Genomic DNA, 17,137 nt, shown 5'->3' on the forward strand with positions numbered 1-17,137 from the left:
GGGTCCTTCCACTTTCCAGGCCTCCCAGTCAACTGAAGAGCCTCGGAGGTAGAGACAGGGGCAATAAAGTAGGACCACCGCACCAAGGAACAGAAAAACAGAGGAATTCAGAAAGATTCCAGCTAATTCATTCTAAGGCTACAGGTTAACCTAACAACAGAAAAGAAAAAAAGAAAGAAAGAAAAGAAAGCAGAGGAGGGGCTGTAAATTAAAAGGAAGAGAAAAAGGAAGACTTTTTTCTGGAAGGAATTAAAATCATGGCATCGTGGCAATGGCTAACTTAATTAAAAAGAAAAACATATATTCAAAAAATGAGGAAAATCTAGCAAGTTGCAGAACCAAACACCGTCCCTAATTGAATTTGACAATAATACAGCAAGACTCAAACATAATTAAGAAAATGATAAAAAGGAAAGCAGAATAAAAGGAAAGTATTTATAACTTTTATTATTTACACAACCGAATTTTTTTTCTGAAAAAAAAATAAGCATAAGTGGAGAAGTGAAGTAGGAGGAGAAACATATTTTCATAATCTTTCCTTGTGCAACTGCAAAGACTAGGGAGAACGTTAGGCTTCGGCAAATCCAGAGCTGCGACTCTACCCTTCTCCAGCTCATCGAGCACCTGCTCCACAAACCTCCTCCCCAGCTACCCAAGAGCAGCCTCCGGGCACTCTCTCCCCTCAGCCATTACCTGCCGGAGGTTACGTGTGACTTTGACATCATGCCAGGCGTTGTCGTTGAATTTTCCATTCACTGGCTCCACGATGGCCTCAAAGGCCCCGGACCCCAGGTTAATGACCAAGGAGACCGCGCCATCCTTCAGAGCCAGGTTGACATAGTCAGCCGACTTGCCAGTGTGCAGGATGAGCCCGTTCCGCTGCCAGGTCTTAAAGGACAGGGTGATCTCATCACTGCTGCTCTGGATCGGGTTCTGAGACAGGTCGTAGCACAGGTACTCGGAGCCTCGGAAAGTGGCCACGTTCTCCTCTCGGGCTGTGTGAAAAGGAAAGAGGAAAGCAGTCACCACTTGACTGGCATGAATCATGTATACGCGAATACCAAAGAGAACATGGCCCCCCAGGGCGGTGCCCCTGCCAGGGAGCTGCTATCCACAGGAGCTCCCTCCAACTCTTCCACCAGACCTGTGTCTAAGTACCAGGGAAACCAGGAGGACAGTAACTGCCGAGAAGCCATCTATCCTCATAAGGGTAGAAGACCGATGCAATGGTGTAGGAGAGCTTGCTGCCTTTCCTTCCCATTTTCCCCAGAGAAAAACCTAGAAGGAAATTTTATGCAAAATGGTAGAGTGAGGTTTATGTTGCTTTTACTTCAATGATGGCTTTTAAATGCTTGTCTGAGAGCTGGTTTAGAATGGATAATTAACTGTTCTGACAAAGGATTCTTTATCTCTAGGTACCTTTTATTGACCAATAACTAAAAATCAATTACCCTGAAAGATCTGGCTCTGATTTCCATCCATAAATAACCCAGCTAACTTTGGTTTCCATGGTACAGCCCTGAGTCCAGTGGAATGTGACAGGTTATTAAACAGGAGGCTGGACCTGCAGAGGTGATCAAGCAGATGAGGCAAAGGGAACAGAATGGAATTTGGTGATACGCTTTGACAAGCTAGCGTCAATAGCTCCCTTTCGATTCAAAGGGATCTCTGCTCTGGGGTCTCCTAATTTAGATGGCCCTGGTCGGACGCTCCTATAGAACATCCAGGGTGAAGACAGCATTCCACTGGAGTGTATACTCTCTTTCAAGGCCATACCCTGGGATCCTCTAATTGCCTACCCAAGGAGCCCCAGGCCTGTTTCCAGGGCTTCTGCAAGCCTCTGCCCCGGACTCATTTTCCAACAGCAAATCATGCCATTGGTGTGCGTACCTCAAGGTCTGAGCACTAGCAATGGGGGACCACTTGCAGGGAGTTAGACAGAGCCTGGCCACGTGGGCATCCACATGCATTTATACCAGAGCCCTTGTGGATACAGGATGGAGCCAAAGGTGGAAAGAAGAAGGGGACAACCAGAGGGGCCGATTCTCCCTGTGCTAGCATTGCCCAGGGCAGAATGCTGAGGAATCCAAAAATTCTAAGTGTGCGCCTGGCTTACCAGGTAGTTTCAAAGGTGTATTTGTCAAGGTAATGACATGTTTTATTTAATCATTTGTTGATGTAATTTATAATTTCACAACCCAGGATAGGGACTTTCATTTGTCCCCTGCCAGGCAGCCCACTGAGAATGGCCCACTGCATATCAGGGTTGGCCAAAAGCACCTCATCATGAAAGGAAATAGGCAACAATACAAGGTTGGATAGGCAGTTTCCCATTACAGAGTGGGGGTTACAAAGTAAGGTTGAGCAAGTTCTATTTTCTCTTCTAGAACTACACTTCGGCCTTCATAACCAACGTCAATTCCACCTCAACTTAGATCTTTCTCAATCATCACAGCCCTTGGTAAGTCACTTAAATAAAATAAATATACTTTCATGATTAGATAAGAACTCTCCCCACTCATCATATGGGAGAGATGACCACCCACTACAGACTATATTAAGCTAATTATAGCCTCATGACAGCCTTAAAACATGAACCTCAACTCCGTATTCCAGAGAATTAAAGAAGAGATCAGGCTTGTCCTGTGTATTTCAGAGGGTCTCAATGATACGCGTCTACCTGCGTATTTCTGTTTGTGTGCACGCATTCGTGAACGTACACATGTACACACACACACTGGTATAAGCAAAAGGGACCTGTCTACCTATAAATGACCACAGTGTCTCATATATATACATACATATATGCGTATATATATATATATATATACATATATATATGTGTGTGTGTGTGTAGCAAGTACTACTTGGCAAATAACCCATGTCTGATGCTTTTTTACCAAAACAGCCAAAAAATAAAATCATGGAGCAGCAATTTGATACCATCTATATGTTTGAAACAGATCTATCCAACCCCCTACTGCCCTGTCTATTGTCATGATTTCTTCTCTCATTTCTGAAGAAATGGCTCTGTTAAAATGCAACTTGATGAGCCTTGCTCAGTAGACCAGGAGGTGAGCCTGACCTGGACTAAAAGAGGGCAAATCACATGCAGTTATCATCACTGAACTCTTTTCCTACAGATGCAAATGTGCACAGAGCCAACTACTCTGCCTGTCCTTGGAGCTTAGAAGGGATTTTAGAGCTTGCCTGATTTAATGCCCCCCTTTTTGATCAAGGAAGAAACTGACAACTAAGAATAAGCATTGCCCAAGACCACACAGTTTGTGTTATTCTGGACTTTTCTCTAAATATCCTTTTACCCATCACTTTGGATGTACCACACGTTCCTACTCTACTAAATGGCATGAATGATTCCGCAGAGCCATGCATTAACTTACAAACCATCCCAAACCTTGGATAAACTGAGCCGGAAATTTATTTCACCCCACCCTACATAAATCACACTTACTCACCAAAAGTAATGTTCCCCTTCCCCCCTGGATTCTGGGTGTGTTTAAAGCTACAGAACTTATTTTATGTGGAGGCCATACAAGAAAAATGACATCACTGTAGAGAAGAGAACATCAATAAATAAACAAGAAATAAAACCAACGTGAGAAATCGTCTATGTAAATCACATGCATATTTATGCTAATCTCCATGCAAATTCACCAACAAAGATTATATGTAGCTGAGCGCATCCCTTTGCAAGTAATCTAAGGAAAATGCTGTAACCATTCACAACCTTCCCAATCTCTTCATTCAATGATGAATTTTCCCAGCTTGCCTCTTCCCTGGGCTGGAGGAGGATACCAAGAGCAGCATCACCCCAGATTCTGCGATCTCCTCCACATGTCAATACACAATAGACACCTGAAAGCTAGTCTCTGAGTCATAGTCTAGATAAGCCTACCTGTAACATTTTTCATGCATGGGGTACCTTCCTCCTGACTGTGTGGGGAGGAAAGGCATTGGCAGTGCAAGACCTGGTCTTTAAAAGAGCAAATGAGGGGCATGGAAGAAGAAAGAGTGAGAACCTTGAAGAAAGCATTCTTTGCATACTCTCACAACTGATTTCTCCTAAGATCCCAATCTGTCTTGATTTTCTTCCAGTAGCCAAAGCTTAAGCACCTTCTTATCCCCTTGAAAGCCATACTAAATTGACAATGAATATAACTAAAAGGCACAAAACTAAATAGTGACAAACACATTTCTAAGCCCACTCAATTCTCCAAATTCTCCATTAGAAAAATGTAATATTGCCCCAAATTTGTTTTCTATATTTAGTGTTTGCACTGAGAAGGAGGTTGAAGAGACAATGCAGTCACCTTGCACATATTCAAGCTAAACAGGTAGAGACAATGGATGCAGAGGATTATGTAAGAGAGTACACAACAGCTTAGCATAAAGCGCCAGCTTGGCAAGAGGGCACGCACTGATACGGCTAATGGACTGTTTAGATCCACTTACATCATATCACCCCAAAGTTTACAATCAATTGCATAAGTGTTAAAATAAAAATGTTATTCTCACTGCACAGAAAGCAGAGCTCGACTGTATGACAACAAATCACTTCCCCATTATCTGTAAGTGTCCAAGTGATTAAACACTAGATGCAATCTAGATATGTATAACCCAAGATTTTAAATCAGTTTGCTTAAGATATATAAAGTACTGATCTTTCAAAAGGCTTGTTAATCCACGTACGATATATAAATAGCATTAGAAGTATTTATTCAATTCTATATTCCACCCTCTCCCCCCCAAAAAACATCCAACTAGAAATTTATATAATAATATCTCCATTTCCCTGAGAAATAGCAAAGCAGATTAAAATATTCAGTGTAATATGTTTTTACCATGCAATCTAAGAAGTGTGGAGAAATGCATATCACTGTTTAATTGAACCTGTGGTTGCTGAGAGCTTGATGTCTCAGGCTTTGTGATCAAGAAATTCGGGCTTTATTCGGAAGGTTATGAGGAGCCATGGCACAATTTTACTGAAAGGATGGAGGGTCTGATTTGTATTTTTAAAAGATCACATAATCTTTTAAAAAGATTTTGCAACTCAACTTATGTTGGGTTGAGAGTGAACTGAAAAGAGGAGGACCCTGAAGGCAGAGAGCCCTGTTAAAAGATGAGAACATTGGGGCACCTGAGCGGCTCAGCTGGTTAAGCATCCAACTCTTGATTTTGGCTCAGGTCATGGATCTCAGGGTCATGGGATCGAGCCCTGCATCAGGCTCCCTGCTCAGCACTGATTCTGCTTGTCCCACTCCCTCTGCTCTTCCCCCTGCTCGTGCTTGCTCTCTTGCTCTTGCTCTCAAATAAATTAATAAAAAAAGGTTGAGAACACATTTGAACTACTTTCCTGGGGGTGCCCAGGACTGGTTCAACCTTGATGTTGATACCATTCCTGAGAAAGGTTTGCCTTTGGCTGGGCAATAATGGAAGCAAACAGTTCTTAGGAGAGACAACCCAGGAGACTGAGAGACAGAGGTACTGGCAAACCACAGACCACGGGAGGAAGCCAGAGTCTGCACACTTACGATCCAAATGCGGCTGTGGAACCAAGGGGTAAAAATTGAGGGACAATGATAGAACCTTAGACATTAAAGTCCTCAAGGAAGAACATGTCGGGCATGGGTAAAGGAAGATTCTAGGTCCATTTGCAAATACATGTGCACAGTTTCTTAAATGCCATATATTCCCCAATGCTTTCTTAGTCATTATTTATAAACTCTCAACACTCCACGAGGTCGCTTTGCTGGGATAACGCCAATGGGAGGAACTGGAGGCACGTAGTTTAGATGGGTTATCCAAGCCACTGGAAAGCATTCAGGCCAGTTCCAAAACCTTAGTCCCCTGATTACCACTGCATTGCTTTTGCTATGACATCATACCACCCCCTTGCCAGGAACTCAAACTCTCAAACAGGTACCTAGGACACCCCCCTACCTGTTCCTACAACTGCAAGAAGTTCCATGTGTCAAAAGGAGAAGCCACTAACAATGACAGGAACAGTCCACTCAGGCAGCAGGAGCCTAAGCCAAGGAATGGAGAGTGGGGCTGGCTCTAGCCCAAAATTCTCTAGCAGCAGACTGGAGAAAGCCAAACTGGGAAGATCGCACTCTTCACCTCCATCAGAGGACCTTGGAAATGGAAGTTTTAGACACCACTTAGAAGAGCCGATTAAAATGCGAACCCCTCTGGCGTGGCTATAACCACACCCTGAGCAGAACACCTGCTGTGCTTCAGAAAGGGAGTGTGGAAGCCAGCTTTCTGAGGATGTACCTCAGACACACAGGCAAAGCCGCTCTCATCTCTGGATCCTTTGTCCTTCAACTGGCCTCCCTGCAGCAGCGTGGCACCGATGCTAAGATAACGCTCGCTGGTGACCCAGGCCTGGCCCACCCTGGAGCTCACGAGACACCAGAACACGAGGGCTGCTGCTGCCCTCCGTGCCAGACAAAGGGATGGCCTGTGGTCCTGAGGCCAGCCTGCTGATGCCTTTCCCTGGGTGCATGGACGCAGCAGGGACAGATGGGACTGTCCATCCTCCAGTGGGGCAGCCGCAGTGAGAAGCTTCGGGCTCTCAAACTGTAAACTGACATATCATCCACTTCTTCCAGTCACTGCTTCCCAGGAAAAAAAAAAAAAAAAAAGTCCGGATGATGACAAAAGCAGCACTGAGCAGGGGATACACAAAGCAGAAATGAACTCAGAGAAGTCCTCAATTCCCCAACTGCTCTGTTCATTCCTAGGGACGCTGCATAACCACTCAATTCGGAAAGGTGCCTTAAACTGACACAGCCATTGGGGTAGTTTGCTGGCAAAGGAACAAGCTATAAGGCAAAAGTGAGTTTGCTCCTGCACGACTCTGTTCCCTTTCCATGTGACCTGCTAAGAATCCAACATCCAGAACAAGAAGGCCCACCTCTAAGGGATCTGTGGGCACACCTCCAAGTTAGCGGTCGAGCTGTGAGATCATCCTGTTTGCAAAAAACGAGGGAAAAGCAGAAATCTCTTTTACTGGAGTGAATTCTATTATACATCAGCTAATGGGACTTCCCGCTAGAATTAGAGGAAGAACACGCAGAGTAAGAAAGGCAAAAAACTGTGCAAGTAAGTGCCCTCCTGGTTCTTGCTGTCCCCTTTCCCTTACAATGTATTTTAGGGCCAAAAAGGCATTCGGATAGATCAAACTGCAGAGCCATCCCCCAAGGGGAAACGATGAATCCTTTACCTGCCACATCCCATCATACAGGTATTTCAAAAGCAGAGTGTACCAGCAGACAGCAAATTGTGTCACTATGAGCAATCCTGCAGTACAAAAGAAAACACACAGGAAATCTGACCTCCTGGAGCCATTTCCAACCCTTATCCTCAGACTCTCTGTAGGAAAGAAGCAACAGAGAAATAAATGGACTTTTCCACACTGCCTGGGTCACTCACTAGCCTGCGGATGCTTCTTGAAAGTGATGAGAAGGAAAATAGTAAATCAAGTTGTCACTTGGAAAATAAACAGCTAGCATCCTGGCGAGGGAAGCTGCCTCGGTCCACAAAAGAATGGCCTGGAAAATCACGCTTCACTGAAATCACTAGAAAGCTAATGGCATCCTGAAGTCGGCATTTCTCTCGATTGCGTTACAATAAAAGTTAAATTTTCTGTTCATTCATTTAAGGAATACGGATTCACAGGTGCCTACTATGCACCAGATGATGTGCCCAGTGCTGAACGTACCTGAGCCACACGGCAACCCCGTGAATGCGAATAATTAGCTGACGCTTTACTGAAGAAGAGAAACTGGAAAGCTAAAACAACTCGAATGCCTACTAAGTGCCAGGCCGTGACCCAGACTCACGCTAAATGGGGCCATTTCCCTGTCCCTACAACGCCACAAGAACATTTCCTCCCCATTCTTCAGAACAGAATGGTTTTGGAGTAACACTTGGACCTTTTCTCCTTTACCCATTCGCTTCCTCCAGTGAGAGTAGTGGTTCATCCACTTGGTGACCGAGTAAGGGTCTGACACCCATAGGTCCACGTTTCTTAATGAGGTGGTCACTATTCCCATGTGTCCTGTCTTTCTTTCTCCTACAGATCTGCCCTTCCTCCAAGGACTGAGTTCTCCTCTAGGTTCTCCCACGCAGCAAACCTATCAGAGTGGACTCTGCCCCTGCAGAAGAAGGCCTGTGGTTTTCTAGTTCTTCTCCCTAGGGCTAAGTGGTTGAGTTTAACTCCGGGAAAATCACAAGGAAGCCAAATTTGGCTACGGATCAAAGCCACATTCTCTAACACAGCTCTACCAGCAAGAAAACTGGTGTCTGGATCCTTGACCTGACCACCCACTGGACTCTTGTATCTGTTCCTCAATGGATTCAGAATGTTATGGCCGTCACCTCAGACAACCAGTCCTTGGACTGCTTTCACTCTGGGAAGGTAACAGACACATCTGGAACCACATGAGGTCAATGACAAGTAAATATATCAATGATACCAATGACTTTAAAGCCAGCTCTATGCCATAGTGTTTACTAAGATACATTTCTTGAAGTTACATGGAGGATACGAGTGATGATAATGGAGAAGAATTTAACCCTGGTTGTTCTCCTGGAGATAAGTGTTAGATTGAGATTTTAAGTTTGGGGATAAAAAAAATTACAGAAAATACACACACACTTACAAATCTATATACCCCCTTGGATCAGTCCAAAAAGAATACTCTGTAAATGTTTATGTTTTCCTTTCAACCTGCTTCTTTTTCAAAGTTACACAATAACTAAGGCAATTGTACTGGAATACCAAATGCCTCTTTGTGAGACTATAGCCCATGGGCTTGATGAGGACAAAAAATAAAATAAAATAAAATAAAATAAAATAAAATAAAATAAAATAAAATAAGGAGGGATGGGGTGCCTGGGTGGCTCAGTTGGTTAAGCGTCTGCCTTCAGCTCAGGTCATGATCCCAGGGTCCTGGGATTGAGCCCTGTATCAGGCTCCCTGAGCTCAGCGGGGAGTCTGCCTCTCTCTCTCCCTCTGCCTCCCCCCTGACTCATGCTCTCTCTCGCTTTCTCTCTCTCAAATAAATAAAATCTTAAAAAAAAAAAATCAGAGGGGACAAAAGCTGGAGAAGAGGGGATGGAAGACTGTAGGTCTGATACAAACAGAATTAATAACTATGAGAAATATCCACTGTGATTCTAGAGCAGGAAGCAAATCTTCTGAAAAGATTTTTGTTTTTACACTGGCACAGATACTGACCCTAACTGTTACCTAAATTAGATACTCACTGCATCCACACATACTGTCCAGAAAGGAACATAAAAGTCATGAAAGGTTCACAAACTTTGGGAAAACTCACACAGATATTAAGATACTTAGAAGCTGAGTGCCTGGGTGGCTCAGTCAGTTAAGTGTCTGACTCTTGATTTTGTCTCAGATCATGATCTTGGGGTCATGAGATCAAGCCCTGTGTTGGGCTCCGCGTTCAGCGGGGTGTCTACTTAAGATTCTCTCTTTCCCTCCCCTCCGCCCCTCCCCTCCTGCTCTCTCTCTCTCTAAAAAAAGATATTTAAAAGCAATCAATATGGGTTTTAAAACCCATATGGACTTTTAAAATATTTATTTCTGCCAAATCTCTTTCACCCAAGATGAAAACAAGCACCCTCCATAACCAATCATCAGGCTGGCGTCAGAAGACGATGCTCTAATTGACCTCCAGCCTCAGTAAGTCTGTATCTGTATCATCTTGTTGGTGAAACTATCCACCTTTAAGTATCCGGAGAAAATAAGGCAATTTGGTATTATGTGAAACTTCCTACAGATATTTCAGGAACTCAAACGGCTCCTGTTCCTAGAAGAGGAAAGGTGATCTAGAGACTGCCAAGTTTCATCTGGGTGATCAACAGGGAAGTATAAGGTGTTAAAGATTTTTACCTCATGTTTCCTTCACTCGGCCCAGAATATATAGAGAATAATGGACATAAATTGGGGGTAGCCAATAAAGTTTGTCTCCACTAATTCACACACACACACAAAATGATCACTAATCATTATATATTACAGCTCTGTTCATATACAACAAGAACAGAAAAACACAGAAGCAATCTACACATCAATTTCTGGTAGTGTTTACGTCTGGAGAGGGAGAGAAGAAATGGAACCAGAGAGCTACTCAAATAAGACTAAGCCTTTATGAAAAGGGTATAAAGCAAAAGTGGCAAAAACATTAAGATTTGTTCAAGCTGCAAAATAGCTAAACCAATGTTTATAATATCCTCTACGACAGGGACTATATGTTTGAAATATTTCATACTTTTTATTACAAGAAGCGAAATCTCTGCCGATGATTCTAATGAAATACCTAATGGCCCAATAAATCCTGAATGATTCTTTATTTTACATGTTGATGTCAACCCTTCAATCATCTTTTGTGAGTACCCGTTTTTCATGTTTTTGAAATCTCCCACATACCCCCAAATGTGTTAAATAAAGACACATGGAACTGAACTGAAATGCAGCTGAACTGATCACAGAGACTCTAATGTCACCAGTTCTTCCTCCTGCCCCCTCGCTGCCTTCCCCATTCCTGGAGACCCATTGCTCAGTGCCCTGGCATCAAAGAGTTCAGTCTGGCTTCTTAAGGACAAAGGGATGAAATGCTTATGGGAGCCGAGGAACACAGAACCCCCAAATTTGTTACTGAGGGAGCACTCAACGTCAAGTGCTGAGTGCAGGGGAGTCCAGGGTATGTCGCAAGCACATCTACACAAGCCTCCCAACCCTTTTCCCCCCTAGAGCAGAATGCGATCATCCTAGTTCTTTAAGAAAATCCCCACTGAGAAATCTGAATCTGTGCCCATGCCTTTGGCCTCCCCCTGCAGCCGGCAGCCTGGTTCCTCCTTTGTTAGCACTGTGGCTCTAGCCTGCAAGTCTAGACAGAGGGGCTTGTTAAAAGGCCTTGGAGTCAATGCCTGGACAAGATCAATAAGGCTTTTTATGACACAATGAAAACTTTCTATTTTGTTAAATGCAGCTAACCTACCATTTCTGCAGTACTTCTTACAGCTTTCAGTGCTGAGCACTACAGCCCAGGAGATTAAAACCCTGTTCAGAGATACAAACTGGGGAACTCTGCCAATGCAGACGTACAAATCCTAGAAACCTGTGTCATGTCTTCTTATTTATAGCTAGGTGTGCCTCTACTTTTCTTCCCAAGAAAATGACCATGGGAATGGAGGCGATGGGGGCAGATACTGATAAAAAATAAAATTGCCCCACTTCAGGGCTCCCAGGAAGGGAGGGACAAGGTCCTGGGTCTAAAGTAATTAAAATGAAAGCATCTGAACCCAGGGTTGGATGAAGATGGGGTATGTTGAAAGACGGTGGGAAGAGTAAGTTCTCTAAAATGTAGGCAGACTTAAAAAACAAATGACCTGATTTAAGAGGCCTAAATAAAGGAGAAAATCTTTAGTGACTGCAAATTCAATTCTAGTACCAACAGTGCATGTAAAGCTCTAAGAAAGTGGTCACTTCACTGTCATCATTGCTTCATCTCAGATGATTCACAGAGTCTTTTTTAGAGGTAGGAGATTTTTTTTTTCCATAGTATAAAAATGGCAGGAAATTAACATTTATTAAACCTATTATGTTGTAGGCTTTTATAGAAAGAGAAGCCCAATAAGATAAATATTATCTATATAGTATTTGACAAAAATTAACCAAGACCTGTTTTGATGATTTAAGATACAAGAGTTCAAAACACTGACCATGAGAACCAATGTTATTATTAATAGAGATAACATATTTGTGTTCATGTGTCACCTGAAAGAGGAGCTTTTCCACTGGGATAACTTGGTATATTTTTTTTTTTATTTCTTGTTCAACTCTCACAAAAGCCCTATGAAATAAAGTTTTACCAGCCCCACGTTACACGTGATAAAACGGAGGTTCACAAGGGGTGAGATAACTGTATGCCACTAGAGCAAATAAGAGGCAGATCGAAAATACAAACTAAGGTCAACTTCTAAACGCTATGTGCTATCCACTGGGTCACGCTGCCTCCTGGTGAGCGCTGGGCATCTTTGCAAAGACCTCTGTCAATAGTATTCCTGTGGGAGATGAGCTTTCATTTCTTAAAACAAACAAACAAAACGCAGTTATATGCAAATAATGAATCACAGAACACTACCTCAAAAACTAATGAAGTACTATATGGTGACTAACATAATAAAAATAATTTAATCAATCACATTTGCATAGGATGCATGCCACATTTTCCCAACCACTTTCATGTGCGGTATCTAATTTTGTAAAGCACCCTCCTACAGCTTCTACAGCCAAAAAAAGCGAGGTTTTCAGCAAACACAAAGATGTACTAAGCACACATTTTGAGATATGAATACAGATCACAAGAACACTAAAAAACATTGTAGGAATTCTGTACATTTGCAACACTGGAAATATATAAATGCTAAAACAAAAACCACCAAGTTATGAGAACATAAATAAGGAAATCCACTTTGACGCACCGAATCTAAAATGGAAACCCTCCTTCTGAGTCAGAATGATTCACAAACCATTGACAGATGCATCACCCCAACAAGCTCACTGAAGCTCCAGGGCCAGACAGCTGGACTCCAGGTTAGGACAGCAGAAGCTATAGTCAGAAATATGCTCAGGGCTTGCAGAAGAGAAAGAAGTTAGTTGACTTATGATCAAAAAGAATACAAAAACTGAGATTGTAAGACTCTGAAACAGACACTCATGCTGATTTAGTTTTGTAGCTTGCACAGCCATGTACACAATGGGTATTTACAGCTCTGATGTCAATAAAACCAAAATCCTAACCTTCTCCAGAAATACTAGTTAAGATTTACCAGTGACTTTTTTTAAACCATGGGTCATGATAAAATAGTGAATAATCTGGATATCCCAACTGTGGTATGAAGATACTGCATGGAAGATTTCAGGCTTACACAAGTTAGGATATATGTACCTAACACCAGTTGGTCAAGGTTTCTGACCACATTTATAAGTGAATGGATCAAAACAAAGAAAAGTAAGGGGACTCAGGGTACACTATAACACTGTCCAAGACTCAAAAATACAAAGAAGACTGGTAGCTCATTCCTTCCAGATGTGGTGAAATCCCCATGTAGATGTCAGCAAAGATGCATTTCAATATGGCACCATGGAAGTCTAAGCATAAGTTGACTGAATCTCATTCTCTGATTTAAAGGACCAGAAACTGGCTTATCTCTTCTCAGGAGTCACCATATCATGAGAGATTAACTACATCAATTAATAAATATGTGACTGAGACAGATATTAGAATGTCATTATCATAATTCACAATGAAACATTACCATCAAAATATCCTATAGTCCACAGACTTGGATCCAAACACTGGTTACCAAACATTGGACTCAGGTAAAGTTTTCACCAATCAAGGTACAATTAGGAAAATATGGACAATGTAGTACATTTTTTTTCATAAAAACTAACTTTATGCACTATTCATTCATGCAACAAATATTTATGTAGGACCTACTCTATGTTGTGCTAGGCACTGAGAACATGGAGCTTTCATTCTACTTCTTTCTACTTTTTTTGGTTTTGGAATTTCCTGTCTTTTATAAAATGATGGTGACGACAGATGAAATTTGTTAATGCCATTAACTGGCAAAATAAAAAGTAGTCAACACTATTTGCTCCTTCCCTTTTCTATAAAAATTTTACTTGTCAACAAAATTCAAAAGTTGGAAGAACCACTGAACTAGAGAATCTTTTCTTTGTGTGTTCTCAGTCAGGTGTTCACTAAAACATGGCACTCTCTCAAAAAGGGGTTTACCAGCACTTCAAATACAGTAACCAATCATCCCAACTTGCCTGGGACCGAGAAGTTTCCCAGGACATGGGACTTCCTGTGCTAAAATGGGAACAACCCTTGGAAAACCAGAATGGTTTTCCTCTACATGGGTCATATGCCAGAAGGTTAAAAAAAATTAAGCAGATTAAATAAAAACTCTCAATTGCCTAGAATCATTGACAAAGAAAGGGGCCTGAATTAGTTGGATGCTTTTGTTAGTTGTGAATTTCTGACCATTTCAAACTTGACATTCTGGTTTTTAAAGAACAAATAATCGCATTGACAATATAAGTAATGTATTCATTGCTATGGTTTATTACTTTTTATGAACTTTAAAGTCGGTCTAAGAATAACCTAAACCGTTCCCTTTGAGGATTCAGAAGGCTCTTCGAGATTTCATGCTTCCTTAGAGCCATCTATCTCATCATCAGTTACCACTGTGTACTACCACAGATAAACAGCTTTTGCTTTCCAATTGTTTGAACTTGGGATCGTAAGTGTCTTCTGAATTATAAGTAACTAATTAGGCTGTATGGAATGATTTATGCAAACAGTGGCATTCCCTTGAAAACTGTTAGGGTAACTTTCAGGAATGGGCAAAGACTATGAAAGCTTCAGAATCACAGCCTCTGGTGCACATACCTTTGACATGAAAAGGTCTGTCTTTCATCCCTAATGCTACTCATTCTTTCTATCCCTCCCTGCTACCCGCTATCCACACTCCAACCACCTAAGACTACTCACCTGCTGAGGCCAGTGAGCACCACTTTACAGAAGGGCAACAGTGCCCTGCTGCCCTCACCTGAAGTAGAAAAGTGAGAAGACATCATAAAAGAAAGAAGAAGGAAAGAAGCTAGTACGAACTGTTGCTCCACTATATGCCTAGCACAGAGACAGGCCCTTTACAAATACACTGTGTTTCAATCCTATGATGACCTTATGGAGTGGGCATTATCACCGCAGTTTTACAACCACAAAATGACCAGTCCCTGAGATGCGGGTGCTGGTAATGCCGCCAGCTACCATTTTTGAAGCCTATTGTTTGCCGGGGGCTTTAGCTCTGGTTTAGTATTATGCAGATAATATTTCATATAATCTTCACAACAACCTACTTAGGTATCATTACCTGCAGTCTTCAAAGAAGGGAAGCTGAGATTCAGGGATTCAAGGCTACTCGATTAGAATGGCAATAACCGACAATGAGGGAATTCAAAACAAGATTAGACTTGGGTCTAACTTCAATCTCATCGCTCCTCCCAATGCAGTAAGGGTTAGGTTTTGTATTAAAGGCCCTGCGTTGGAATCAGGAGCTGAGCAACCACTGTGTGATATTCCAGGGGTTGTGTGGTGGCTGGTCTGGACAGGAACCCTCTTCGGTGACTCTCTCAAGCTGGCTATGCTCTAGTCATTATCCTTTTGGTTCCCTTTCTGATGGCAAGACAATAGAACTACCAGTATCACCTGATGAAACACCCTCCATGGCCAGCATATCTACTCAAACTCCTCCTTATACACAATCATTACTGTGCCTGGCACCTGTGACAGCCAAAGAAACACAGCCGAGGGACCTTATGCTGTTTGAAGCCTTTAAGTTACTCACTCATTCACTCATGTATTCATCCATTTAGCAAACATGTATTGAGAGCACTCATGATGTAGTAGGTTGATAGTGAAAACAGAAGAGTTCCATCAGAGTTTAGTATGCCACATTTCTAAAGTAAGCCAAGGTAAAGAGTATCCTTAAACCAGCTCATTATGAAGTGTGAACAGGCTTTGATAACACATGAAGAATTATGCAACTCGACGGTATTATTATCCTCTAATTTTTTTCTCTTTTCTTTTCCATTCCTGAAGATGTCCACCATTTCTTTTATTTTTTTGTTTTTTTAATAATAATTTTTTATTATGTTATGTTAGTCACCATACAGTATATCGTTAGTTCACCATTTCTTTTAAAGCTCTGCCATATTACATCATGACTTTCCTGACAGACAGGCAATATGGATGAGTTCCAAGGACTCTGACCTTGGGTTTACCTCAAGGCACTAGGGAAAAAAGGAATTAACTGGTTTTCACATCTGTGTCCAAGGAGAGAGACGCTCCTCGTTTCTACTTTGCAGGTAGAGAAAGGTAAAACCCAGCTAGTGACGGAAAGTACTTTTAAAATCATATTTTCTACTTCTTTTCACAAGCCTAGCATAGTTTTTCTAAAAGAATTATCAATAGAGCCAAGACCAGAACCCAGGTTTTCTGATTTTTAAATAAGTGAGTTAGTTGGAAAATAACTATGGGGACAACTTCAGAAGCACGGCCTCCAAGGTGCTGGATGCCTAATCCCCAGGTGAGAGTCCATTCCCCAAGGCCTGCATGTGTGTCTCGTCCAGATACACATTCACACTCATGTCCCAGGGTCGCCGGAGCTGGCACTGGACAGCATCTGCCCCTGGAGAAGGGCTCTGGGTAAGTAGTATGCTGCTCAGTGCTCACACGGCTGAGCCACTCACTTGAGATGGGTTGCCTTTTCTACTCTTTGAGCTGCTTTTCCTCTTCCCCCTGTAGCAGTGGAGACTGACTTCAGGGAGGGAATGCTGCTTAATGACTGCACTGCAATCTCCTGAAGGCTTTATCAGCAGTGCACAGCCCTCCTCTGACAGCTGACCTTTCTCACTGTGCTCAAGTCGCTCAAGCCCAGGGAAAAACAAAAGCACCAAAACAATTAAAAGCAGTAAAAGGGGAGGGAGGAGGGAAAAAGAAACGCTGGCCTCACGCAGAGCAGCAACACAGAAATGTTTAAAGAGAAAAGAGAAAGGAAAAAGGAGGAGAAACAAAAGACAAACCAAGATTGTGAAGAGGGACGAGCCCAAGAAGATGGGATTCTCCCAGTCCTCCTTGCTCCATGTCCTGATGGCTGCAGAAGGCACGGGAAGGCTGTGGATGTATCTGAGAACCATGCTGGTGAGGGAAAATGAAGTGGACAAGAAAAGGAGAAGCTATGACACGCAGGAGCTTCTGATATATAAAATGCCTCTCCACTCTCCATGAGCCCTAACAGGCATTCCAAGTGGTACGAATGTTCTCGACCCCAGGTGCTCTCTGGAAGAGAAGCTCCTCGTCTCAATGACACACATAAGCCAAGCACCTGGCAACAGCCTCCCACCTCCGCCTCCAGGCCCTCTGTGAGCAGGAACTGCCCTCTGAAGACCCCATAAACACATCCCTTTATGTCATCCCCAACGTGGCAAACTGTATCCCTTTCTCAT

At 42.6% G+C, this 17,137-nt stretch overlaps 1 protein-coding gene across 12 annotated transcripts in view; it reads right to left on the minus strand.

Annotated features, from left to right (window-relative positions):
- NRXN3 (neurexin 3) overlaps nucleotides 1-17,137 on the minus strand; it is a 1,447,961-nt gene that overhangs the window by 1,073,116 nt on the left and 357,708 nt on the right. For 10 of the 12 annotated variants that reach the window (XM_057318701.1, XM_057318699.1, XM_057318700.1 and 7 more), the window contains one exon: nucleotides 694-995. In XM_057318701.1, coding sequence (XP_057174684.1) covers nucleotides 694-995 — 302 coding nt within the window. The remainder of the gene's footprint in view (nucleotides 1-693; nucleotides 996-17,137) is intronic. The other 2 variants (XM_057318696.1, XM_057318694.1) reach the window with 2 other exon arrangements.

The sequence above is a fragment of the Ursus arctos genome, unplaced genomic scaffold (assembly GCF_023065955.2).
Source record: "Ursus arctos isolate Adak ecotype North America unplaced genomic scaffold, UrsArc2.0 scaffold_25, whole genome shotgun sequence".
Lineage (NCBI taxonomy): Eukaryota > Metazoa > Chordata > Mammalia > Carnivora > Ursidae > Ursus > Ursus arctos.